The sequence below is a fragment of the Mesoplodon densirostris genome, chromosome 17 (assembly GCF_025265405.1).
Source record: "Mesoplodon densirostris isolate mMesDen1 chromosome 17, mMesDen1 primary haplotype, whole genome shotgun sequence".
Lineage (NCBI taxonomy): Eukaryota > Metazoa > Chordata > Mammalia > Artiodactyla > Ziphiidae > Mesoplodon > Mesoplodon densirostris.
The window spans coordinates 152,800-179,408 of NC_082677.1; the positions used below are offsets into that span (position 1 = coordinate 152,800).

The 26,609-nt window shown below is 39.4% G+C and overlaps 1 protein-coding gene across 1 annotated transcript in view; it reads left to right on the plus strand.

The window, feature by feature from the left end:
* The window catches only part of RNF17 (ring finger protein 17), a 116,045-nt gene that overhangs the window by 63,962 nt on the left and 25,474 nt on the right, over window positions 1–26,609 (plus strand). Inside the window, exons 20-25 of the mRNA XM_060080280.1 lie at window positions 671–791; window positions 9,199–9,426; window positions 10,083–10,233; window positions 10,374–10,492; window positions 23,939–24,029; window positions 25,260–25,375. Coding sequence (XP_059936263.1) covers window positions 671–791; window positions 9,199–9,426; window positions 10,083–10,233; window positions 10,374–10,492; window positions 23,939–24,029; window positions 25,260–25,375 — 826 coding nt within the window. The remainder of the gene's footprint in view (window positions 1–670; window positions 792–9,198; window positions 9,427–10,082; window positions 10,234–10,373; window positions 10,493–23,938; window positions 24,030–25,259; window positions 25,376–26,609) is intronic.

Here is a 26,609-nt window from a genome sequence, read left to right on the forward strand (position 1 = left end):
CTAAAGAAATTTCTCTGTCGTTTATTCAAATGCATATTGAGCAGGTTCTCTATACTATGTACTATAAATAAGTAAACAGGCACACGAGGTGTAACTTTACCCTCAGCTAACTCCCAGTTTAGATTAAGAAATAGACCTAATGGTTTGTCCTAAAAACAGAAGGACGGGGAAAAATTCCACTTAATGCTCTGGGTTGAGTTTTTGTTGTTTTAAACTTTGTGCTGTTTTTTTGTTGTTGTTTTTTGGTGCCATTCTGATAAAAGCTGTAAAACTTCGCAAATAAGCACTGGCCTGAATTAACTTTCATTCATTTCTTTTGTCCTCTGGAATTTGGCAGAATCCAATAAAACAGTTTAAAAACACAACAGAATGCTGCTCCAATAAGTATATGTCACTATGTTTTTTCTGAATCTAAAAGCTTTAAGCTGCTTTTGGTTCATTATGGAACAGTACACAATAACCTAAAATGAAAATTTTATTAACATAGGCAGTTCTTTTATGTGTGAAAAATGCTACTTTTACCCCTAGAGAGAGACTGACATTATTGAGCAGGAAACCTCATGGATGCAAAATGAAGGAAATTAAGTTCTCAGGTTTTTAAAAATTGCTCTTTAGTATATTTTGGGACATATTTCTTTCTTTCTCCAAACTAGTCTTAATGGTTTTACAGAAATTCTGGAAGACAGTGTGCTCTTAGTTGAGCTTTTCGATTTTCTTGGTGCTCCTGGAATGACTCCTACCAGTATTAATGACCAGCTAGTCAAAGAGGGCCTAGCATCTTATGAAGTAGGGTAAGTGGACCTGTAAACTTTGATTTTTACTTCATAGGTAACACTTCACAAGAAGGGAAACTGGCATATCATTCCCCATTGATTATCTGCTTAGGCTATAGACTTGGGAGCTTTTCCCTGTTAATGGGTCAGTAAAAAGAGAAGGAAAAATAATTGGAGTCCTTAGTCTATTAGGAATAGAGTGGCTTTTTCCTTCATCTATAAGGGATTCTACAACAACAAGAATGGCTCCTGGAGATGGAGGGTGCTTCTAAGAAAAGGAGACTGGCATCTTATTCTAGGTGGGATGTCTGCTTAGGTGCCTCCTGAACCTTTGTGAAGAGGATCAGGAAGAGAAACGGCAGGCTCGAGCGTGAGCATCGTAGCAGAGAAGCCCATGTTCTCACTTGGAGACATGTGGATTTTTTCTGGGTTCAGGTAGATACTTTCAAAGAGACCCAGGCTTGAGCCATTGTGCTAATACCCAGGCCAGGCCAGTGGTTGAGGCGACCCCAGAATCAGAAGAGCAGAGTGGTGCTAGGGAGGGTGGGAGGGTGTGAAGTCAAGACACGGCAGTTCTTCCACAATAGTGACTTGTGCAGTGGGGTTGGCCCCTGAGGGGTCTTCTGAAGAACTCCCTCGCACAGCCATTAAGAAAGCCAATATTTGATAACACCCACACATGATGCCTGCCAGGGTAAGCCAGAGAAGCAGTGACACGACACTCAGCAGAGGCCTGCAGTGACGTGCTCAGCATGTGGTCTGGCTCTCCCCCCACCTCCACCCTAACAAGGGAGGAATGGAACTAGTAGCAGAAGAGAGGGCCTGCCCTTTTTCCACTGTAGGTCCTAAGCGAGGGAGGGAAAGAAAGGAGAGGAAACATTTAAATGTATTGGACTGAGTTTTCTTTTTTTTTTTTAAAGTAGGGTTATTGAGATATATAACATATACAATAAGAAATTCACCCTTTTTAGGTACAGTTATGAGTTTTGATAAATACATACAGTCATGCAACCATCATCACAGTCAAGATGCAGACTATTTCCATCACCCCTCAGAGTTCCCTCTTGTGCCTTTATGTAGTCAGTCTCCTTCCGCCACACCCGGTCCTTGGCAGCTACTGATCTAATTTCTGTCTCCATAATTCTGACTATTCCACAACTTCATATAAATGGAGTCATATAATATTTTGCCTTTTTGTGTCTGGCTTTTCCATTTAGCACAATGCTTTTGAGATTCAATCATGTTGTTGCTTATATCAGTAGTTTTTATTGCTCTGCTCATTTCATTGTATGGATACACCACAATGTTATATGTTCACCAATTGATGGACATTTGGGCTATTTCCAGTTTGAGGAGATTTTATGAATAGAATTTGCATACAGATGTTTGTGTAGACATATGTATGTTTTCTTTTCTCTTGAGTAAATACCTAGGAGTGAAATTGCTGCTTGTAAGGTAAGTTTATTTCTAATTTTATGAGAACCTGTCAGATGTTTGTGTATGAGAGTTCTAGTCTCCATTCTTGCCAGCACTTGAATTTATCATTTTGTGTTTATATTAGCCCTTCTGATAGGAGTATTGTGGTATTTCATAGTGGTTTTCATTTTAATTTCCTTAATGACATTAAGGATCTTAACATGTGCTTATTTGCTGTCTGTATCTGTTCTTCGGTTAAGTATCTTTTCAGATGTTTTGCCCTTTTAAAACATTGTTGCTTATTGTTATTGAAATATGAAAGTTGTTTATACATTCTAGATACAAGCCTTTCATTAGGCATGTGCTTTGCAAATATTTTCTTCCAATCTGACTTCCTAAAGTGTCTTTCAAAGAGCAGAAGGGGGACTTCCCCTGGTGGCGCAGTGAGTGGTTAAGAATCCGCCTGCCAATGCAGGGGACACGGGTTCGATCCCTAGTCTGGGAAGATCCCCCATGCCACGGAGCAATGAATGCCGTGCACCACAACTACTGAGCCTGTGCTCTAGAGCCCTTGCGCCACAACTGCTGAGCCCGCGTGCCTAGAGCCTGCGCACCGCAACAAAGAGTAGCCCCCGCTTGCCGCAACTAGAAGGCCCACATGCAGCAATGGAGACTCAACGCAGCCAAAAATAAATAAACAAATAAATTTATTTTTTTTTAAAAAGCAGAAGGTTCTGGTTTTGAAGTTCAGTTTGACAATTTTTTTCTTCTATAATTCAGGCACTTGTGTTTAGGTGAGAAATCTTTGCCTAACCCCAGGTCATAAAGGTTTTCTCATGTGTATTCTTCTAGAGTTTTATAGTTTTATGTTTCATATTCAGGTCTGTCACCCTTTTTATTTTGTTAGATAGGCTTTTTTTCTGTAGCAGTGTTGGGTTCAGAACGTGGAGCGGAAGGCACAGAGTTCCCGCACACTTTCTGCCCCACGCGGGCACAGCCTCCCCACCGTCCTCACCCCTAAGGTGCTGTGTTCGCTGGTATCGGTGAGACTGTATTGACGTGTCATAATCATCAAAGTCCATGGTTTATATTAGTGTGTATTCTGTGGGTTTTAACCTATATGATGACTTGCATCCACCATTATAGTATTATACAGAGTACTTTCACTGTCCTAAAGCTCCGTGAGCGCCTATTCATCCTTCCCTCCCCTCTAGCTTCTGGCAAGCACTGATGTTTTTACTGTCTCCGTAGTTTTGTCTTTTCCACATTGGAATCATACAGTCTGTAGCCTTCTCAGATTGGTTTCTTTCACTTAGTAATATGCACTTAAGGTTCCTCTGTGTCTTTTTCTGGCTTGACAGCTCATTGCTTTTTAGTACTGAATAATATTCCATTGTCTAGTTGCACCACAGTTTATTTATCCATTCACCTACTGAAGGACATCTTGGTTGCTTCTAAGTTTTGGCAGTTATGAATAAAGCTGCTGTAGAGATTGGGTGCAGGTTTTTGTGTGGACATAAGTTTTCAACTCCTTTGGGTAAATACCAAGTAGCACAATTGCTGGATCCTATGATAAGAGTATGTTTAGTTTCATAAGAAACCGCCAAACTGTTTTCCACAGTGGCTGTTCCAGTTTGCGTTCCCACCAGCAGTGAATGAGGGTTCCTGTTGCTCCACATCCTTGCCAGCATTTGGTGCTGTCGGTGTTCCAGATTCTGGTGGCTCTAGTAGATGTGTAGTGGAGTCTCATATTTGTTTTAATTTGCATTTGCATAATTCTTACCTCACACTATACATAAAGGCTAGCTCAAATGGATTATACTCTTAAAATTAAGAGCTAAAAGTAAACTTCCAGAAGAAAAAAAGGAGGAAATCTTCAGTACAATGGATTGAGCAAAGATATCTAAGATAAGACACCAAAAGCGCAGTCCATAAAAGAAAAGAAATGATAAGTTTGTCCTCATTGTATTTAAAATGTACATTTCAAAAGACACTATTAAGTAAGTGAAAGACAACAGACTGGGAGAAAATACTTGCAGAACGTATCCTATAAAGGACTTGTTTTTGGAATTCCTAGAACTCTTTTTTTTTTTTTTTTTTTTTTTGCGATACGTGGGCCTCTCACTGTTGTGGCCCCTTCTGTTGCGGAGCACAGGCTCTGGACGCGCAGGCCCAGCGGCCACGGCTCACGGGCCCAGCCGCTCCGTGGCATGTGGGATCTTCCCAGACCGGGGCACGAACCCGCGTCCCCTGCATCGGCAGGCGGACTCTCAACCACTGCGCCACCAGGGAAGCCCTGGAATTCCTAGAACTCTTAAAACTCAATAAGAAGACAGTCCAACCAAAGAAAATGGATAAAATATATGAACAGACATTTACCAGAGAAGATACACAATTGGCTAATCGGTACATGAAAGATGCTCAATGTCATTAATCATCAGGGAAATGCAGATTAAAGCCATAATGAGGTACCATTTCTCCCCCACTAGAACAGCTGTTATACATAAGACAAACAACTACAGATGCTGGTGAGGACGTGGAGTAGCTGTCATTACTAGGGGACGTAGAATGGTGTGTAGCTCTTTGGAAAATGGCTTGTGGATGTCTCAAAATTTAAACAAAGGTACCATAAAACTTAGCAATTCCTCTCCTAGGTATCTACCCAGGAGAAATGAAAACATATGTCCATACACAAACTTGCAAGCAGTTGTTCATAGCAGCACTATTCATATTCTAGCCAAAAATTGGAAACAATTTAAATATCCAGTGACTGGTGAATAGACAAAACACAGTATATTCCTACAGTGGGATATTGTTCGGCCATAAAAAGAAACAAACTGACACATCTACTTCATGGATAAACCTCAGAAATTTTTTTTTAATATTTCTTTATTTATTTGGCTGTGCCGGGTCTTAGTTGCAGCACGGGTCTTCGTTGCGGCATGTGGCATCTAGTTCCCTGACTAGGGATCAAACCCAGCCCCCCGGAATTGGGAGCACAGAATCTTAACCACTGGACCACCAGGGAAGTCCCTAAACCTCAGAAATTTTAATCTAGGTAAAAGAAGCCAGAAACACGAGATTACTAATTGTATGATATGTCCAGAAAAGGCAAACCAGTAGATACAGAAAGTAGATTAGGGGTTGCCTGGGGCTAGAAGTGGGCACAAGGATTAAGGGTAAATGGACGTGGGGGGTCTTATGGGGGTGTATGTGTGAAAATGTTCTAAAACTGATCGATGCTGGTGGTTATACCATTTGGTGAAGTTACTGTCATACACTTGAAATGGGTGAACTTTTTGACATCTAAGATACACCTCAATAAACTTGTTTTTTTTTTTTTAAATAGCCCATTAGCTAATAGTCCTTCTTATTGTTCAGTTATATAAGCGAGAAATATTTACAGGCTGACTTGTTATGCTGTACTCAGTGGTGAGTAAGGTTGGTTTGTAGTAGGAAAGGAGATGGTCAGTCTGACCTTTCAGTGCGATAAGGGCTGTGCAAAGGGTAATTACAGTGCTGTGGGAATCCTGGAGGGCTCACCAGTGGAGCTCTCACTTAAGCTGAATTCTTTGATACAACCAGGAGTGAAGACCTGCGTTCAGGAAAAATATGTGTGTTTATGTATTGTTAGTACAGTCATACAGCTAACGGACAGAAAAAAAGGTAGTAGTGGCTGGTATGGCAGGAGAAACGCAGAGACTAGATGATTGAGGAATCTCAGTCACTGAGAAGTAAATTACAGTACTTTTCAAACACTTGAATGTGTTAGCAGTTTATCCCTTGAAGAAAGGGGAGCTATTGAAGGATTTTAAACAAAGGACTGAGAGATTTGCATTTTAGAAAGCTGTCTCTGATGGCAAGTTTTCGAAAAACACCTGGAGACGGAAAATGGCTAGATCGTGAAACATAAAGGAGGTGAGCATCACAAGACCCTGCTGCTCATTGTAGGTGAGGAAGAGGAGGGAGTTGAGGTTGACTCAGGATCACTGACCTGACCACCATTGACTGGTGACACTGTTCCCTGAGAACAGAGCACAGGTTTGTGGGGAGAGTGAAGGCAGCACCCGCTCTGGGTGTATTGCTTGAGGTCCTGTGGCTGTTAAAGCAGAGGGAGAATCTCCAGGCAGCAAAAGCATTGTGCAGTGGTCGGGAGCTGTGGGCCACGCCCTCGGCCGTGGGACCGCAGGGGTCGCATGGTGAGAGTGAGGAGCAGACGCTGCAGCGGCTAAGGAAGGTGAGTGAGGGGAGAGGGGGGCATGTTTGCTCACCCTTGGTGCTCAGGCTTGTGCCCGGCAAGGGCAACTCCAGGTCTCCTGGGTCAGCCTGAAGTTTGTACCATTTGGGAGACCCCATTTTGAGAAAAAGAATACAAAGTTATAACTATAGAATTTTTTTAAAAAAAGTAATATTTATGTAGGCTGGCAAAAGAAATCAACGAATTACAGATTTTCAAAAGTTGACAAATACCACAAATGTTAGAAAATTCACACTCATCTGTAAAATACTTTCTTTTTTAGCTGTATACTGATTACCACATGAAATGTCAGATTTTGTGATATCCCTATGGAGAGAATAGAAAAGTAATCCAGTCTTTTCTCTAGCGTGGCTGATCGAAATTTGTTTATTGGTAATTTTTTTAAAGTTTTTTTAGAGCCATAGCTCAGTTACTGGTAATGTCATGTAAATTTCTAAAAATCAGTTAATTTTAGGAGAATCTATTATTTCTTTCATGTATTATACATGTATTATGTATATACATAATATTCAAGACACTTCAAGTTTTATTATAATGAATCTTTAATACAATTTGATTTGACATTTATTAATGTATTGATTTATGATTTAATTTGTTTATTAACAGGGTAACCCTATTTCTCATCCAAACTGGGACATGTTTAAGAATGAAAGAGAAGCACTGTTACGCCAGAAAAACAGGTGTACAGTGGCTCAGTTACTCATTACACATAGTGGTGCATTAGCTTTGTATTGAACCTTATGTTTTCATGTGTGACACTAAGGTTGTGGGAGCATTTCTGGAACCCACTGCTGCACCGAGATGGCTAGCAATAGCGCAACTCCACAGGACGTGTCGTGAGCCACAAAACTGTATCCCACTAAATCCAAACTAAATGTGTCTCCAACTCAGCTTCCCCTTAGCCAACCCAGAATGCTTGGCCAACACCCAAGATGAGAAAAAATAGGACAGGAAAAGTGAGAGTGGAAAGAGCCCATGATCTTAACTAATTGCAGTTACAATATTTACTTTTGAAAATTTTATCAAAGCACATTGCTTTGCCCCTCCCAAGGTACCAGTTTTCATAAACCACCTCTGCTGCTCTGGCAGCCCAGCCAGTCTCCTTGCCCTTCTACACCTGGCTTGCCAATTCCTGAGGACTGCAACCAGTCCCACTGTTTTCATAGTATCTATTGCCTGTCCTCAAAGTAGAACACGAGCTTCCCTTGATCAGTGTGTGCCCTGAGCACCTGAGGCATAAGAAGAAAAGAAATGTGAAGTCCCACAGTCTAGTCTGTTGGGCTCAACTATATCATATACGCACATCATCCTTTATAAAATAAAACGTAATGTTTCCCAAATATTCTCGCCCCTGTCTACCTTAACGTTCATGCCATGTCCTACTGCTTTACTGTGTCAAAGCTACATGTTTTCTTTTGGTTTCTGGAATGCCTCACTAACTTCTGCTTGTCCTTTTAAAATCTCAATTGAAATGTCATTTAATCAAGAGAAACCTTCTCCAACTCACAGACTGGGTTAGATTTCGTTGGCCTATGCCCTTGTTCTGTATAATTTATTTTTTGTGTAATTATGTGATCTCTCAGTATCACAATAGCATAAGCTCCAGGAGGACAGGAAGCCTGCTTATTTTGTCCACTGCCATATCTCTGGGATCTAGCATTCTTGGCTCACAGTAGGTACCCAGGAAATATTAGTTGAATGAAAGAAATGAGTACCTGGGTCTGGAGCATGGAAGAGAGACCTGGTTAGGTGATTCAGGTGGCGAGTTAACGTACACATAATAAATGAGTCCATCACTTTCATCAATCTTCCCAGTCTTCCTAGGTGAAGATGCAAGTCTGAGCATTATCACTTACAGGAGAGAGAAGTTAAAAAAAAAAAAAAAAAAAGAAATAGATCGGGAACCTGAAACTGAAGAAAAACCAGGAACCAAAGAAAGAGAACATTTCAAGAAGGAAAGAGTAGCTAGTTTAGGCTCAGAGTTGATGTTGAGTAAGGACTGAAAACTGTCCATTCGATTTAGAAGGAAAAATTGCTGGTCTCCTTGGTTAGTGAAATCTCAAGCTTATTGTGAGAGAACTTAAGTTTTTTCCTTTAAAGAAATTTTGACATTAATTATTTGTGATTAGAATCTGAGCTAATCTGATTCATTAAACATTCTAAACACTTTGATAATTTTGCTTATTAAGATATTTTAAAATAGCAGTTGTTTTCCACTTATATTCTCTAACGGACTGATACTTTTTAGTCAAGGAGAAATATTCAAGTTACCAAAAAAAAAAACCCACTGAATAATTCTATTCCTTAGTGAGTACAAAATATCAGTGGGAAATTGTGTAATTATGAGCACACTTGGTATTTTAAACTGTTTTAAAAATAGGAAGTTTGGCTTTTACATTTTTCTTTTTCCTCTTTGTCCTTTGTTAATCATCAAGAACTCTTTTTTAAAAAAGACTAGGGCTTCCCTGGTGGCGCAGTGGTTGAGAGTCCGCCTGCCGATGCAGGGGACACGGGTTCATGCCCCGGTCCGGGAAGATCCCATATGCTGCGGAGCCATGAGCCCATGAGCCATGGCCGCTGAGCCTGTGCGTCTGGAGCCTGTGCTCCGCAAAAGACTAAAATTTCTGTTAGTATCAAAACTGCAAAGCAGTGAGTCGTATCTAAAAATTATTCATCTCTAGATCTAAGCAAATACAAATATAAATATTTTGCAAACTACTCTTTTTGCTAATGGGTTTTGTTATTTTCCAGATATACCCTCAAAGATAATTCCAAAAAGCATACTGAAATATGGGATCCTTCTCCAGAAGAAATTATTTCAAATGAAGTAAACTACTTAAATCCTGTATTTGCAAAATGTCTACCTAATGAGGATCTGCAGTCACTTTATTACAAGGAACTGCCTGTGTACATCTGCAGTGTAGTGTCTCCTGAGAAGATTTATGTTCAGTGGTTATTAGCAGGAGACTTACTTCATAGGTATAACATTCAAAGAAAACATTGTGCATGTAGCTTTATTCTTTTTTCTGTATTTTGTTTCAAAGATCTAGAAGTCATAAATGCAGAATTTTAAAAGTACAAAATTATTTCAGCTAAATATTCACTAAAAAACCAGTTAAAAGTATACAAATAGTATTTTTACTGGTTATTTTCACCGTGTTGGGGTTTATAAATTCCACAAATGCTTACTGAGTGCCTATTATTTGACAGCCAGTATTATAGGTGTTGGGGATACAGTGGTAAAAACATGGACAAGCTTGTGCTGTCATGGAGCTTAAATTCTAGTAGAGGGAGTGACAGTGAACAAAGTATTCAGTGCAGCAGATGATGATGAAGACGAGAAAGTTCAAGCGGTGGGGGAGGAAGACCCCACGGAATCAGTGACACTTGAAATGGACCCTGAAGGCAGGGAGGGAGGGAGCCATGAAGATGCCTGGGAGAAGCTCACGTCAGGCAGAGGGAAGAAGTAGTTGCAGACCCTGCAGTGGAAATGTGCTTGGGTGTCCACGGAAGAGCAAGGTAGCCAGTTTGTTTGGAATAGAATGAGGGAGGGAGGACAGGAGAAGACAGGGAGTCAGGGAGTTGTACGTTACAAGAAAAGGTTTTGAGAGTTAAAATTTTTTTTCTTTACATAGTTTAGGAGAAAAGATGGTCACTGCTTATGAAAACTCAAAATGGGAACCTGTTAAATGGAAGAACGGTATGCACTGTGCTGTTAAGATCCAAGATGAAAATCAGTGGCAAAGGGGCCAGATCATCAGAATGGTTACAGACACATTGGTGGAGGTAAATGCAGCATTAAAAATATAATCATGAAAGTGAATGCATTTTGTGTTTTCATCCAATTTTTATTATGCTTTTCAGTTTGCAAAAAAAAATTTTTTAAGCACTGTCTTTCCATAGACTTAAAGTTATTGTTTTCATAGGTCTTGCTGTATGATGTGGGTGTTGCACTAATAGTGAATATTGACTGTTTAAGAGAACTTCAAGAAAACCTAAAGACCATGGGAAGATTATCTTTGGAATGCTCTCTTGTTGATATAAGGTAGTTTTTAGCTGAGTAAATTTTCTCATTGTTGAATATGACTTTAAATATGTTTCTTTTTGGATGGATTCTTACCAGTTTTGATTTTTCTGACATATTCTGAAATTTTCATAAGATCTAGTTGATCTATCTAGTTAATTTTAAGGTTTTAAGCAGGAAAGAGGAACTTCCCTGGCGGTCCAGTGGTTTAGACTCTGCACCTCCACTGCAGGGGGTGTGGGTTCAATACCTGGTCAAGGAACTAAGATCCCACATGCCGCATGGTGTGGCCAAAAAATTAAAAAACAAAGACAGGAAGGATAAAAATATGAAGTACAGGGGCTTCCCTGGTGGCGCAGTGGTTGAGAGTCCACCTGCCGATGCAGGGGACACGGGTTCGTGCCCCGGGCCGGGAAGATCCCATATGCCGCGGAGCGGCTGGGCCTGTGAGCCATGGCCGCTGAGCCTGCACGCCCAGAGCCTGTGCTCCGCAACGCGAGAGGCCACAACAGTGAGAGGCCCGAGTACCGCAAAAAAAAAAAAATATGAAGTACATAAACTTTGGTGGTATCTAGAAAGAATTCAAACTGTTAAAAAAAAAAAAACCTTGAGGCACACAAGCAGGTAGAAATAAAATGTATTTCATAAGCTTAGAATTGCATGGAAAGCTAAAAATGTGTAAATTACCAGAAAGAGTGAATTAGGATTCTGGGAAATGGCAAGGCATGGTTGTAGAGTCTGCTAGAATCCTACCATAAACACATAAACATGGATGCAAATCTGCAGACTGCATGGTCAACATCTACAACGAAAGTAGGCAACACAAGCAGTTGGGGTGCTCCACAAACCAGACCCTGTGGTGTCACACTTGTGGGGGAGGATGGAGAGGGAAAGCTGCCTGGGGTCCTCACAGGTCTGAAAATAGGAATTGGCAACAGCATTTCCCTGGAGCACGTGGGCCAACCTGAGAACAGCAAGCAAAACTGAGATGCAGGGTGCTCTTTGTAGTTGAATGTGAGAGCTCTGTCACAGGCCAGTGTTTCATGGTACTGAAGCCTTCTTAGCCATACAAGCTCTCTTCTAGGACCCCCTGACAGTGGAGAATCTGCTGGGAAGAGAGCCTGATTTGATCAAGGCAGACAGTGGGGCAAAGGAAAGAAAAGATGCAGATAAAAGTAGAGAGCAAGGTATGAAGCCATGTTGTCTGTCACTTTGGGAGAATGACACAAGTCAGAGTTCCAGAGCCATGAAGCTTGGAAAGCAGTTGTGATCCCCCCTTCTCCTGAAGTACAGGAAATTTTACTTCACTTAAAACATTAGTGAAAGAAAGGATTACAGTCGAACTCCTTACAAATAATGAGAAAAGAAAATTAGGAGCCAAATAATATCCCTAGAGGCAATGGAATCCACGAAAAAGACAGGCTTACAAAACAGTAATATTTCAAATTAAACTAAGGAATTTAGAGAATGATAGACACTATGAAGAACAACATAAAATAGAATTAGAAAAACTCAGAAATAAGATTGATTACAGAAAAAGGAAGGTTTGAAAAGAGATGATAGCACTCAGGAAGGAAAAGAAAATCATATCAGAATGTAGACTAAACTAGAAAAAACACAAAGCAAATAAGTAATAGAAAATGTCTTAAAGAGAAATACAAGGGACTTCCCTGGTGGCACAGTGGTTAAGAATCCAGCTGCCAGTGCAGGGGACACGGGTTCGATACCTGGTCCGGGAAGATCCCACATGCTGCAGAGCAACTAAGCCTGTGCGCCACAACTACTGAGCCTGCATTCTAGAGCCCGCAAGCCACAACTACTGAGTCCGCGTGCCTAGAGCCCATGCTCTGCAACAAGAGAAGCCTGCACACTGCAACAGAGTAGCCCCCGCTCGCCACAACTAGAGAAAGCCTGCGTGCAGCAACGAAGAGCCAACGCAGCCAAAAATAAATAAATAAGTAAATACATTTAAATAAATAAATAAATGTTTTTAAAAAGAGATACAAGATCAAAAGAGGGCAGATGTTTTTAATTAAAAATCCAAAGGATTTAAAAGAAAACAAAAGATACCTAAAGTAGACAGAGACCTAATATACATGTAATAGGAATGTCAAAGAACAAGACTAAAAGAAATAGATCAAAACCAATACTAAAAACCCAATTCAAAAAAGTGTCCCTAAAATAAAAGACTACTTTAAAAAATACATTGAAAAGGCGCACTGCCTATCTTGGAAAATCGGTTCAGGAATGCCAACACTGAGAGATTATCTAGTAAAATCATTGATTCACGAGAGATATAAAATAACATTGTCATCACCAACACTTTATGCCAGAAGGTAAGAAAGTAGCATTCTAAAAATACTCAAAAGAAAATGCAAGCTGTGGGTTTTATATCCAGCCAGCTGACTTTCAGGTATTGATGAAAAGACCACAGAATACTGATTTCATCACTCAGGGAATATTGTTTCCAGGAACGGTCCCTGTAAGAGAACAAGTTTTAGGTAACCAACAAGAGAGATTTTGACATAAGGACTGTGGTGAGCATTACATTTATTTTACCAAAAGAACCAAGATTAAATGATCGTTATTAGGGAAACAGTACAGAATGCAAAGTAGATCAGCCACAATTTCAAAGAACGGAGGGAGAAAGGAGAGTATATGTGGGAAGTTGAATCAACTTCCTGTTGTCACATTGGTATTAACTAGGAGTAAGTACTTCAAATAAGAAGTTGGAAAAGAGAAGAGGTTACTAACAATATCAATTTAACATTAGAACAACATTAATATTTTATGCAGACAAATAAGTAAAAATAGTAAGTAAAATGAAATTAACTGTATGTAGTGGTGATATAGCCTCTCAGAGAGGAACTTTTTCAAGTGACTTTAAAACACAATAAGTTGACTGTACATGCTTACCAAAATATATCCTAAGGACAAGAAATAACTGCCCCCCCAAGTCAGCTGTTTTTATTAATCCCAAAGTTGGTTGTAGTGTTACTGAAACTGTTGTGTGTGTATTGTGGGATAATTCAAAATAGTAATTATGTACATATCGTTAAGAACAAGTGTGGTTGTTTGATGGTAAACGTAAGATTAAGGTTGACCTACCTTGTACTCCTGATTTTGAATTCAAAGTATCAGTAGAAACTGATAAGGTATTTTAATTATAAAAAATACATGTTATTTAGCCTTGTAACACGAAGGACCTAACATGAAGTAGCAATGAGCCATGCTGGTGCACAAATTGTGGTCTCCAAATACCATTTCCCACTAAAAGAATTTAGTGCTCTTTGGGAAAATGTCTGATTCTAGGTCTTGGGCAGGAAATACATAGTGTGAGCCTAGAATATCTTGACCTAGCAAAAAGCAAGAAAGCTATAAATAAATAGATGGATGGATAGATAGATTATGACAACCTGAATAAACTTCCACTGACCAAAGATGGGGCAGTTTCAACAGCAGTAGGATGATTATTATGTTGTATCAAAGCATTTGATATGTTTGAGTCTCTAAATTCATAAAGCGATTTAAAAAAAACTTATTGATCACTTTTAGAGGATTCTAGGGAACTAATTCATTATTCTGAAAATTGGTAAATAAGGGAAATGAGCACTTGTTTTTCCTGTACAATCTATATCTCGAGATAATCAATTAGGTGGTAAGGGAAAGTTCTTTATAAGCATTCCTTCTAACAAAGGAGGAATGATATCATTGGAATACCACCATTTTACAACCCTTAACATACTAAGGGATCTAGGCATGATTGTTGGTGGCTGCTAACATCACAAAAAGAGAATCGGGCATTCTGTACCTCCGGAGGGAAGTACACAGCACCATCTCTGAATAGTATTGCTGAAAAAAGAAATATGTGAACCTGAATCTGATCAAGACTCTAGACCTAACTATGAATTTAAAGGAAATACAAGAGACAGATGAACATGTTAAACACCATGAGAATGCAATCAGCTAAATTCAGACCATTGAAACTGCAAACCAACTCTGTTTATTCAACAGAAAATTACAAGGGAAAGAGATGGAAGGGGCACTAAAGATGCATACTGCCCATTCATGATGTATGGATTTTGTTTACTTTACCAATTCAGACTGTTTTGAAACATCAGGAAAAAAATGAACACCATCTGAATAGTTGATCATAAGAATAGTTGATCTTAAGAAATTATTAATTTTTAATGTGACAACAGTACTGTGGTTGTGTTTGTTTAAAAAGATTTAGTTTTGGAAATGCAAACTAAAATCTTTTCAAATGAAATAATGTTAAATCTGGGACTTAAAAATAATCAGGGGCTTCCCTGGTGGCACAGTGGTTAAGAATCTGCCTGCCAGTGCAAGGGACACGGATTCGATTCCTGGTCCGGGAAGATCCCACATGCTGCGGAGCACCTAAGCCCGTGTACCACAACTACTGAGCCTGTGCTCTAGAGCCCGTGAGCCACAACTACTGAGCCCACGTGCAATAACTACCCGTGCTCTGCAACAAGAGAAACCATCGCGATGAGAAGCCCGTGCACTGCAACAAAGAGTAGCCCCCACTCGCTGCAACTAGAGAAAGCCGCGTGCAGCAACAAAGACCCAACTCAGACATACGTACATACATAATACATACATACATACATACATATTTAAAAAAATAAATAATCAGGGTTGGGAGTGAATACATGGGAATATGATGAAATAGAATTGGTCATGTATTGACAATTGTCAAAGCTGAATGATAGATGAGATTTATTATATTCGCTCTGCTTTTGAATATGTTTGAAAACTATAATTGAAAAACAAATTGAAAATATTTAAAGGTGAATTCACCAGATATTTTTTTATTATATAAGTTTCAAGTGTACAGCATTATAATTTGACATTTGTATTCACTGCAAAGTGATCACACCACAAGCCTAGTTACCATCCATCACCGTTATAATTGACACCCTTCACCCTTTGCACCCATCTCCCAACTCCCTTCCCCTCTGGTAACCACTAATATGATTTCTGTATGTATGAGTTTGTTTTTCTTTTGTTTGTTGGTTGGTTTTTTAGATTCCACATATGAATGAAATCATGTGGTATTTGTCTTTCTCAGTCTGGCTTATTTCATTTAGCATAATATCTTCAGGGTTCATCCATGTCAGAAATGTCGAGATTGCATTTTTTTTTATGGCTGAGTAGTATTCAGTTGTGCATATATCACATCTCCTTTATCCATTATTCCATTTTATGGACCCTTAGGTTGCTTCCATATCTTGGCTGTTGTAAATAGTGCTGCAGTCCACATAGGGGTGCAGATATCTTTTTGAATTCGTGTTTTCAGGTTCTTCTGGTGAATACCCAAAAGTGGAATAGCTGGGTTATATAGTAGTTATTTTTTTGAGGAACCTCCATACTGTTTTCCAATAGTGCTGTACCAGTTTACATTCCCACCAACAGTGCAGGAAGGTTCCCTTTTCTCCACATCTTTGCCCACACTTTTTATTGGTTGTCTTTTTGATAATAGGCATTCTAACAGGTGTGAGGTGATACCTTCTTGTGGTTTTGATTTGCATTTTCTTAATAATTACTGATGTTGAACATCTTTTCATATATTTGTTGGCCATCTGTATGTCTTCTTTGGAAAAATGTCTATTCAAATCCTCTGCCCATTTTTTAATCAGGCTGTTTGGGGATTTTTGTTGTTGAGTTGTATAAGTTCTTTATAATTTTGGATATTAACACCTTATTGGATACCTGATTTGCAGAATATCTTCTCTCATTCAGTAGGTTGCCTTTTCATTTTGATGGTGGTTTCCTTCGCTGTGCAGAAGCTTTTTAGTTTGATGCAGGCCCATTTGTTGATTTAGTTTCCCTTGCCTTTGGAGTCAGATCCACAGAAATATTGCTAAGCCTGAGGTTAGTGAGGATACTGCCTATGTTTTCTTCTAGGAATTTTATGGTTCAGTTCTTACATTCAAGTCTTTAATTCTTTTGGGGTTAATTTTTGTGCTTAAGATAGTGGTCTAGTGGTCTTTTTCATGTGACTGTTCAGTTTTCCCAGCACCATTTATTGAAGAGACTGTCCTTTCTCCATTGTATGTTCTTTGCTCCCTTGTTATAAAATAATTTTCCATATATGTGTGGGTTTATTACTGAACTCTCTATTATGTTCATTGATTTATGTGTCTGCTCATGTGCCAGTACCATACTGTTTTGATTACTGTAGCTTTGTAGTATAGTTTGAAATCAGAGCGCATGATACCTCCAGCTTTGTTCTTCTTTCTCTAGATTGTTTTTTGGACATTTGGGATCTTTTGTGGTTCCATACAAATTTTAGAATTACTTGTTCTAGGACTTCCAATACTATGTTGAATGAAAGTGATGAGAGTGGGCATCCTTGTCTTGTTCCTAATCTTAGAGGAAAAGCTTTCAACTTCTCACCATTGAGTATGATGTTAGTTATGGGTTTGTCATATATGGCCTTTATTATGTTGAAATACACTCTATACCCACTTTGTTGAGAGTTTTTATCATAAATGGGTGTTAAATTTTGTCAAATGCTTTTTCTGCATCTATTGAGATGGATTATATGGTTTTATCCTTCATTCTGTTAATGTATGTACCATGTTGATTAATTTGTGGGTGCTGGGCCATCCTTACACTGCTGGAATAAATCCACTTGATCGTGATGTGTGACCCTTTTAATGTATTGTTTGCTAATATTTTGTTGACGATCTTTACATATATGTTCATCAGAAATACTGACCTGCACTTTTCTTTTCTTGTGGTGTCCTTGTATGGTTTTGGTGTCAGGGAAATACTGGCTTCATAAAATGTGGTCGGAAGGTTTCTCTCCTTCAGTTTTTTGGAAGAGTTTGAGAATTCTTCAAAACATTTTTCTTTGAATGTTTGGTAGAATCCACCAGTGAAGTTGTCTACTCCTGGGCTTTTGTTAGTTGGGAGTTTTTTTATTACTGTTTCAATTCCCTTGCTAGTAATGAGTCTACTCACATTTTCTATTTCTTCATGATTCAGTTGCTAAGATTGTATGGTTCTAGAAATTTATCCATTTCTCCTAGGTTGTCCATTTTGTTGGCATATAATTGTTAATAGTTTCTTATGATCCTTTGTATTTCTGTGGTATCAGTTGTTAACGTCCCCTCTTTCATTTCTGATTTTATTTATTTGAGTCTTCTCTCTTTTTTTTCCTTGGTGAGTCTAGCTAAAGTTTTGTTGATTTTGCTTATCTTTTCAAAGAGGCAGTTCTTAGTTTTGTTGGCCATTTCTATTGGGGTTTTTTTGTGGGGGGGGTCTCTATTTTATTTATTTCTGCTCTGATCTTTATTATTTCCTCCCTGCTACTAATTTTGGGTTTTGTTTATTCTTCTTTTTCTAGTTCTTTTAGGTGTAAAGTTGGTTTATTTGAGATTTTTCTTGTTTCTTGAGGTAGGCCTAATTGCTATGAACTTCCCTCTTGGAGCTGCTTTTGCTGTGTCTTGTAGATTGTTGGTATGTTGTATTTCTGTTTTCATTTGTCACTAGGTATTTGATTTCTCCAGTGACCTATTGGGTGTGCAGTAACATGTTTAATCTCCACGTTTTTGTGGTTTTTCCCATTTTTTTCCCTTGTGATTGATTTATAGTTTCATATCATTGTGGTTGGAGAAGATGCTTGATACGATTTCATTTTTTTGAATGTATTCAGACTTGTTTTGTAGACTAACATGTCATCTACTCTGGACTATGTTGCATGTGCACTTGAGAAGAATGTGTATCCTGCTGCTTTTGGATGGAATGTTCTGCATGTATCTGTTAAGTCCATGTGGTCTAACATGTTATTTAAATCTGCTGTTTCCTTACTGTTTTTGGTCTGGATGATGTATCCATTGATGCAAGTGGGGTGTTAATGTCCCTTACCTTTATAGTATTGCTTTCAATTTCTCCTTTAAGTCCGTCAATATTTGCTTTATATATTTTGGTGCTCCTCTGTTAGGTGCATATACATTTATAAATGTTACATCTTCTTGCTGGATTGACTCCTTTATCATTATGTAATGCTCTTCTTTGTCTTTTATTACAATCTTTGTTTTAAAGTCTCTTGTCTGATATGAGTATAGCTACTCCAGCTTTCTTTTTATTTCCATTTGCATGGAATTCTTTTTTTATAACTTCACAGTCTGTGTGTGTCCTTTCTTCTGATTAATTTTACTACTTTTATCTTTTAACCTTCATGCTAGCTTTATAAGTGATTGATCCACTACTTTTGTTATACCATCTTCAGTGAGATTTTTACTTTTGTATGTTTTCTTATTATTAATTAGTGCCATTTGTTTACAGCTTAAATAAATCCCTTTAACATTTCTTGTAGGGCTGGTTTAGTGACAATGAACTCCTTCAACTTTTGCTTATCTGGGAAACTCTTAATCTCTCCTTCAGTTCTGAATGAAAACATTGCTGGGTAGAGAATTCTTAGTTGGAAGTATTTTTCTTTCAGCACTTTGAATAGTCATGCCACTCCCTTCTGGCCTTTAAAGTTGCTGTTGAAAAATCTGCTCATTGCCTCATGGGGATTCCCGTGTACATAACAAGTTGTTTTTCTCTTGCTGCTTTTAGGATTTTCTCTTTATCCTTAACTTTTACCATTTTAATTATAGTGTGTCTTGATGTGATCCTTTGGGTTCATCTTATTAGAACTCTCTTGGGCTTCCTGGACCTGGGTGTCTGTTTCCTTCCTCAGATTAGGGAAGTTTTAGCCACTATGTCTTCAAATAATTTTTCTGGTCCTTTCTTTCTCTCTTTGTTGTCTTCATTTCTAGGACTCCTATAATGCAAATGTTTATTCCACTTGTTGTCTCCAAAGTTTCTTAAGTTATCTTCCCCCCCCTTTTTTTTTTTTTTCCATATTGCTGCTCTGTCTGGGTGAGTTCCACTGCTTGCTGATTTGCTCTTTGTCCTCATCCTGTCTGTTGTTGAACCCCTCTAGTGCATTTTTCATTCAGTTACAACTTCTGTTTGGTTCTTTCTTATATTTTCTGTCTCTGTTGAAATTCTCATGGTGTTCATCCATTCTTCTCCTGCGTTTAGTGAGCATCTTTATGATGATTACTTTTCAGTCTTTACCAGGTCCATTGCTTCTCTCTGTTTTGTTTAGTTCTTTTGCTGAGGTTTCAATCTGTTTTTTCGGTTGGAACATATTCCCCTGTCTCCTCTTTTTGCCTAACTCTCTGTTTCTTCATAAGTATTAGATAAATCAGCTGTCTCTTCTAGTCTTGAAAGAGTGGCCTTACTTAGGAGATGCTCAGTGGGACTCAGGGGTACAATCCTGCCTGGCCACCACAGCCTGGCACTCAAGGGGTGTCCCCTCTGTGTGCCCTCCTGTTGTGGCAGGGCAGCGGCTGCTTTGGGGTGCTGGTGGGCAGGGCTGTTGCTCGCATGGCTGTGAGGCCCAGCTAAGGCTCGGGTGGGCAGGGCTCTCAGCAGGGCAGACCCGTTAGTGCTCACAGGTTACAGGGCGAATTTCAGTGCTAGTGATAGCAAGGTAGCCTGAGGTCACAAAAAAGGCTCCAGCTAGTGTCTCAGTCCCTAGGGGGCATCCCAGCTGGCTTCTCCCTCTCCAGCAGACGCTGTAAGATTTAGTAAGTGGGTCCTCTTCATGTGTGGCCCATGCCCTTTTCAATCTGGTGTTTTTGCACTTGTTTTTAGGTTGAGTGAGTTTGGGCACAGGCCCTTTAAGGGCAGGTTTTTCTGTTTAATACCCAGCAGGGCCCTATGGGGCTCCTGGGCACAAAGACTTTCTGTGTCCCCCATTTCTTTGATTACAGGAAATAGCTTTCATTCAGCCTCCATGACCTGAGTTCCAATGGGTGGATTCAAGCAGTTGTTAATTAGGGAAGGGAGGGGTTGCAAGACCAGGGAAAAACAGTCAAGAGAAACAGTAGTGCAGCCTTGGGGAGGGTCCTGGTTCCCCATCAGTGGATAAACAACAATATCTTTGAGCTGTTTTGGAGATACTGAAACCCCATGCAGGTGGGAGAAGTTAACGATTAATGATAGTATGCTGCCCACAAGCCTGTAGACCCCAGACCATTTGGAACCTGTGAAGGTTGATGATGCTGATGCTGACTTATGTCACCACCAACCCATCAGAAGAATGTCCATGAGCTGATCACGCCCTCTTTGAACGATTTTTTTTTTTTTTTTTTTGGCTGCGTCAGGTCTTCGTTGCTTCATGTCGGCTTTTCTCTAGTTGCGGCGGGCAGGGGCTACTCTTCGTTGCAGTGCACAGACTTCTCATTGTGGCTTCTCTTGTTGCGGAACACGGGCTCTAGGTGTGTGGGCTTCAGTAGTTGTGGCACACGGGCTCAGTAGTTGTGGCTTGCAGGCTCTAGAGCACAGGCTTAGTAGTTGTGGCGCACGGCCTTAGTTGCTCCACTGCATGTGGGATCTTCCTGGACCAGGGCTCGAACCTGTGTCCCCTGCATTGGCAGCTGGATTCTTAACCACTGCACCATCAGGAAAGCCCAGAACCGTTACTATAAAACTTCTCACTCTCCTCTCCAGTTGGAACACATAGTTTTTCAAGGCAGTAGCCCTCTGTTTCCCCCTTTGCTTGGCAAAGTAATAAAGCTATCCTTTTCTACTTCATCCAAAACTCTGTCTCCAAGATTCAGTTCAGCACCAGTGTACAGAGAAGCTGAGCTTTCAGCATCATGTTCTCTGCAGTTCTGTAGTTTTCCTGGTCATATTCCCTATTGGTTTTCAAAGCCAGGTGTTCTGGGGACTCTGTCCTGTACAGGATCTAGAGGTCGTGATGCCAAGTGAAGGGTATTTCCTGTAATCAAAAAAATGGGAGACACAAAGTTTTTGTGCCCAGGAGCCCTACAGGGACCTGCTCAGTATCAGTTGGCATGCCTCACGTAGAGCTTAGATCCCTCCCTCCTTTGTGGTCCCTCCTGATTCTGGATCGCTGCAGCTGGGGCGTGGGTCTTTCCTTGGCGAGAATGTGTCTCTGTCTCTCCTCCCTATCTTGATGCTGTCCTTTTACCCTTTGTTGTGGAGGCTCTGTTGATTGATAGAACAGAATTCTATCAGTCCCTTAATTGTACCCAATATTGTAGAGCAGCGGTCCCCAACCTTTTTGGCACCAGGGACCAGTTTCATGGAAGACAGTTTTTCTACGGATGGGGTTGGGGGGTATATTTCAGGTGGTAGTGCGAGCGATGGTTCAGGTGGTAACACGAGTGCTGGGCAGCGGCAGATGACACTTCGCTTGCTCTCCCGCCACTCAGCTCCTGCTGTGCGGCCCGGTTCCTAACAGACCACAGACCAGTCCGCATCCTGGGGGCAGGGGACCCCTCTTGTAGAGAATGCATTCCTATTGACACCTTGAATTATGTCTTATGGACTATAATGGAATACCACCGTTTCCGGAGTCTAATAATAGCTAACCTTAAGCATGTCTAGACCCTGTATTAATTGCCTTAACAGGCATTATTTTACTTAATCGTCACAGCAGACCTTTAAGCTATAGATAAAAAGTATTATTTAAAGATAAGGAAATTGAGTCTTCAAGAGGTTAAATATTTTATAATCCAGAGTAATACATCAAACTGTTGAGCTAGGATTATAAAAGTTCTGATGCTGGAACCGGAGTTCTAACCACTACGCTTTACTACCCTTGTGAGAACTACTACCCTTTTTTTATAGATTTCTTTTTATTGTGGTAAAATAGACATTAACATAAAATTTATCATTTTTAAGTGTACAGTTCCATGGCTTTAAGTAATGGAACCTTTACCACTGTCCATCTCCAGAACTTTATTATCTTTCTCAACTGAAACACACAGTTTTATGGATACATGCCATAGATTTTTTGAAATGTTGTAAATACTTTCAGTTGTTCAAAAGTTAATATTTTAAAACGTGTATTTTTTTTTTTTTTTTTTTTTTTGCGGTATGCGGGCCTCTCACTGTTGTGGCCTCCCCCGTTGCGGAGCACAGGCTCCGGACGCGCAGGCTCCGGACGCGCAGGCTCAGCGGCCATGGCTCACGGGCCCAGCCGCTCCGCGGCATATGGGATCCTCCCAGACCGGGGCACGAACCCGTATCCCCTGCATCGGCAGGCGGACTCTCAACCACTTGCGCCACCAGGGAGGCCCAAAACGTGTATTCTTAATAAATCATAGGAAAACCTTAATGATGTATGTATGCTGATATTATCTGTAGACCATCATAAATAAAAAACGGTAACTAATTCAAGGCGTCACTGATAATATAAGCTTCTTAGCTCATAGGAACACTGTTTGGGCTTCTTAATAAATAGTTTTACTAAATCCTATTTGGTCAAACTACATACACAGTTGATTTCTTTAGTTCACTCGCATAAACCATTCAGGGTGAAAAGATTGGCCACATTGGTTATTTACTCAGAGGATGGGGCAGCCCTAATGAAACTCCACATCTAGAAGCCATTCCTAGAGAGCCTTCAGAGCCTGCAGTGTTTACTTGTAATCTCTTTAGTGCTACTAGTTCTTTATTCTTTGGGGGTGGATTTGATGGTTAGAAACATCTAAAGTCACTCAGTTTCAACTTTGCAAACTAAAATAGATGATGAAGTTGATACTCTGCTCTTCATTGATCTGTCAAAGATTTATTGAACACTTTTTACCATGATTATTAAAAATAAATTTTCTAAAAATAATTGAGGCTAATATTCATGGGTAGTAATTCATATTAGTTTTAAATTCCAGAAAAAATCTTCCAAAAATATTTGGGCAGAGAAATCATCATTACAAAGGGACTGTTGTTCTATTTGTATTTCCATTAAATATTTTTGGCATGACTTCTGTGAGCTGGGCGCTATCCTAGGCATTGCAGATGTGATGGACATAACACATACAACACATAATATACAGATGACCCTTAACTCAGCTTTGAACTGCACGGGTCCTCTTTTACGTAAATGGTAAATACATACTATGGCACTACATGTCCGTGGTTGGTTGTATCTGGATGCAGAACTACAGATAGGCAGGGCCAATTGTGAAGTTGCAGACAGGTTTCTGACTGCTCGGGGGGTCAGCACCCCTGACCCCCACATTGTTCAAGAATCAAATGTGTGTACACATAACACACAATACATTATACCTGCTCTCTGAGTTTATAGTGTAGTTAGCGTATATGAAATGTATATAATAGCTTTAAAAAACTTAAAACACATCGACTTTTTTAAGAGTTCTCAGTGTAGCTTCAGAACAGATGTACACAAATTACTTAGCATGTAATTTGGGCCGTAGCTAAAATAGAGGGATGAATAAAAGGCTATGAAAATGGGGAAGAAAATTTTGAGAATAATACAAAGCCATGTTTAAATTGACTTCTCACTACATATGTAGTTGGTTGAAATATATTTTTATATGATGGTTCTTTTATGTTTCTATATCCTATGCTATTTGTTATAAAACAAGTTGTCATTTTTTGTTTTAGACCAGCTGGTGGGAGTGACAAGTGGACAGCGACAGCCTGTGACTGTCTCTCATTGTACCTCACTGGAGCTGTAGCAACCATCGTCATACAAGTGTGTGAACAGGTACAGTAGATGTGTACTGGTTATTTCATTGACATTTTCTACAAGACCATTTGTTTTGTTGAGAAAATAATAGTAAGCTGTTTGGATTTTTTTTTTTTTGGCTGCGTGGCATGTGGGATCTTAGTTCCCCAACCAGGGATCAAACCTGTGCCCCCTGCAGTGGAAGCGTGGAGTCCTAACCACTGAACCGTCAGGGAATTCCCTATTTGGATATTTTTTTGCAACCTTTTTTTGGTCTTCAAGTTATCACACCTGTTTGGGAATTCACTAGCAGTCCAGTGGTTAGGACTCCATGCTTTTACTGCCAAGGGCCCAGGTTCTATCCTTGGTCGGGGAACTAAGATCGTGCAAGCCGCAAAACCTGGCCAATAAAAAACACTGTAATGCCTGTTTCATAATAGATACGTACTGTGAATATATGAGTGAATCAAAACATTTCTAAACTAATATTCTTGAGTTGATAATTTGCATATTAAAAACCAGAAGGTATGTATGCTAGAGTGCAGTTCTGAAGCCTTTGATATTCTTTACAAATTGGTAGTTAGGCTTCTAGTGAAATCATATTAACTGTACATCATAAAAGGTGTTTGTATGAGTGCCGATTTGAGAAGAGGATACACATATAGGACATGTCCTTTCAGAACACTAAGAAATATTCCTTGTCTCCTTAACTTTTTTCTAATTTGATACATTTTATTGCATTAATGATTAGAATTTTCTTGTAAGTAATTCTTTCCATGTTAATTTTTTCTTTGTGTACTTTCCCCATTTTTATAATTCCATATAAAACAATATATGTTTTGTAGTTCTTTCTTTGGCTTTTCACAGGAGAAAAAAGGCACACCTGTGAAAATATATTTTAGTTCTATAATTACAAAGAATTCAGGAGAATAGAGAACTTGTAATGGAGGATGTTTTCCTCCCTCCCCAATCTGGGTGGAAAACAAAGTTTTCAGTCGTCCTTCTTTCTCCTCCACTTGGTATTTTTCACCTGGACAGTGAAGTCTTCCTGATAGACTTCACAAAACAACTGTCTTTCTCTGTTGACTGTCTTCCATGCTGTTTTCTCTCTGATATGTTCCGATATCAAAATTACTTGGTTGGGAATTTTTCTTTCTGGCATGGAGAAAGGTGGAGGGAATACCTGTGAAAAGTGTAATGTTTATACGAAGTTGCGTTTTTGTGTCTCATGTTTACTCTGCTCTTAAATCACTGCAGGAAAACAACACAACATGGCCATTACCTGTGAAAATTTTCTGCACAGATGAAGAAGGAGAGTGTGTTGATGTTTCCAAATATTTGATTAAAAGGGGTTTGGCTTTGAGAGAAACGAGGTATAGACTTCTTTTAAAACATCATTTTGTGATGGAGGCTTCTTATTTGCCTGTGTAAATCTTCGTATCTATGTGTGCTCAGACCTGAATTGCCTCTTGTTTGCGCTTAAAAATGATTTATAACCTAATCCTGAGGAGCCAGCTTAGAAGTAAATTCATTCAGAATTGCTAAATGTTTAAATCCCTGGACATTTTTGCTTTTATACTTTCCCCTTTGCTCTGGCATTTATCAATACATTTTAAACTAAAGGAAAGGAGAATTACACAGTGGGTACCAGATCTGAACCCTTTGGCCTCATTTGCTTAAGCAGAAATGTTTAAGCTTTATGCTGGAAATTGTGGTAGGTATATACCAAAATATATTTGTGTGATATAGGTAGCAAATGAGTAGAAATGGGTAGCCAAAAAAAGTAATTGAACAATATTTACATGTAAAGATCCTTTCAGATACTAAATTTGGGGTTTAAATACCTTTGGTCCAAGGGGAGAAGGATCAGGATATCACTGTAACCCTAGTTTCCTCTTTTTATCTTTTTCCTTCTAGAGGTAGAGGTATATTAGAATTGCAGATACATGTTCCAAGTGGTCACCTTCTGCCATACATGGCCAGATCTCTTTTTTTATCTTAGATTATTATACCTTACCTTATTTGGATCAGGACCCCAATCTTGATGAAATGGAAGGAGAATGAGAGATCAGAAATAATACGGAACCCGAGGTAGTTGGCCAGGTGTGGTAGATGCTGACTTCACTGCCTGGGCCTTGTCAGGCAGCCAGGCTCTGCATCTAGTCCTGCATTCACTGACTTCAGGCTAACACAGTTCCTCGCTGAAAGAACTGTTAAAGTGAAAAATGCTGGGCAAGTTTATATTAACTAACAATATCTGCCACTAATTTAATGTTCTTTTCTACTTTTCTGGCACTAAAACTACTACCTCAAGGCTGGGAGTGATGAGGGAGCAGTGTTCGTTGAGGAATTATGCAGCTATTATCTAATCAGTGCTCATTTCCGTTTGAAAGAAAATATAGGAAAGTGGAAGAAACAAAAATCTGCCATAATTTTTCTAACATAAACAATGTTAATATTTCCTTCTAGGGTTTTTTATAGGCATGTTTTTTTAATTGGAAGGGAATAAGAGGAAGTAAAGCAATTATGAATGAATATAGCATGTTACCACTAACACTTAATATTTGAATAGTATGGAAAAACTATTTTTTAAGGGACTCATTATCT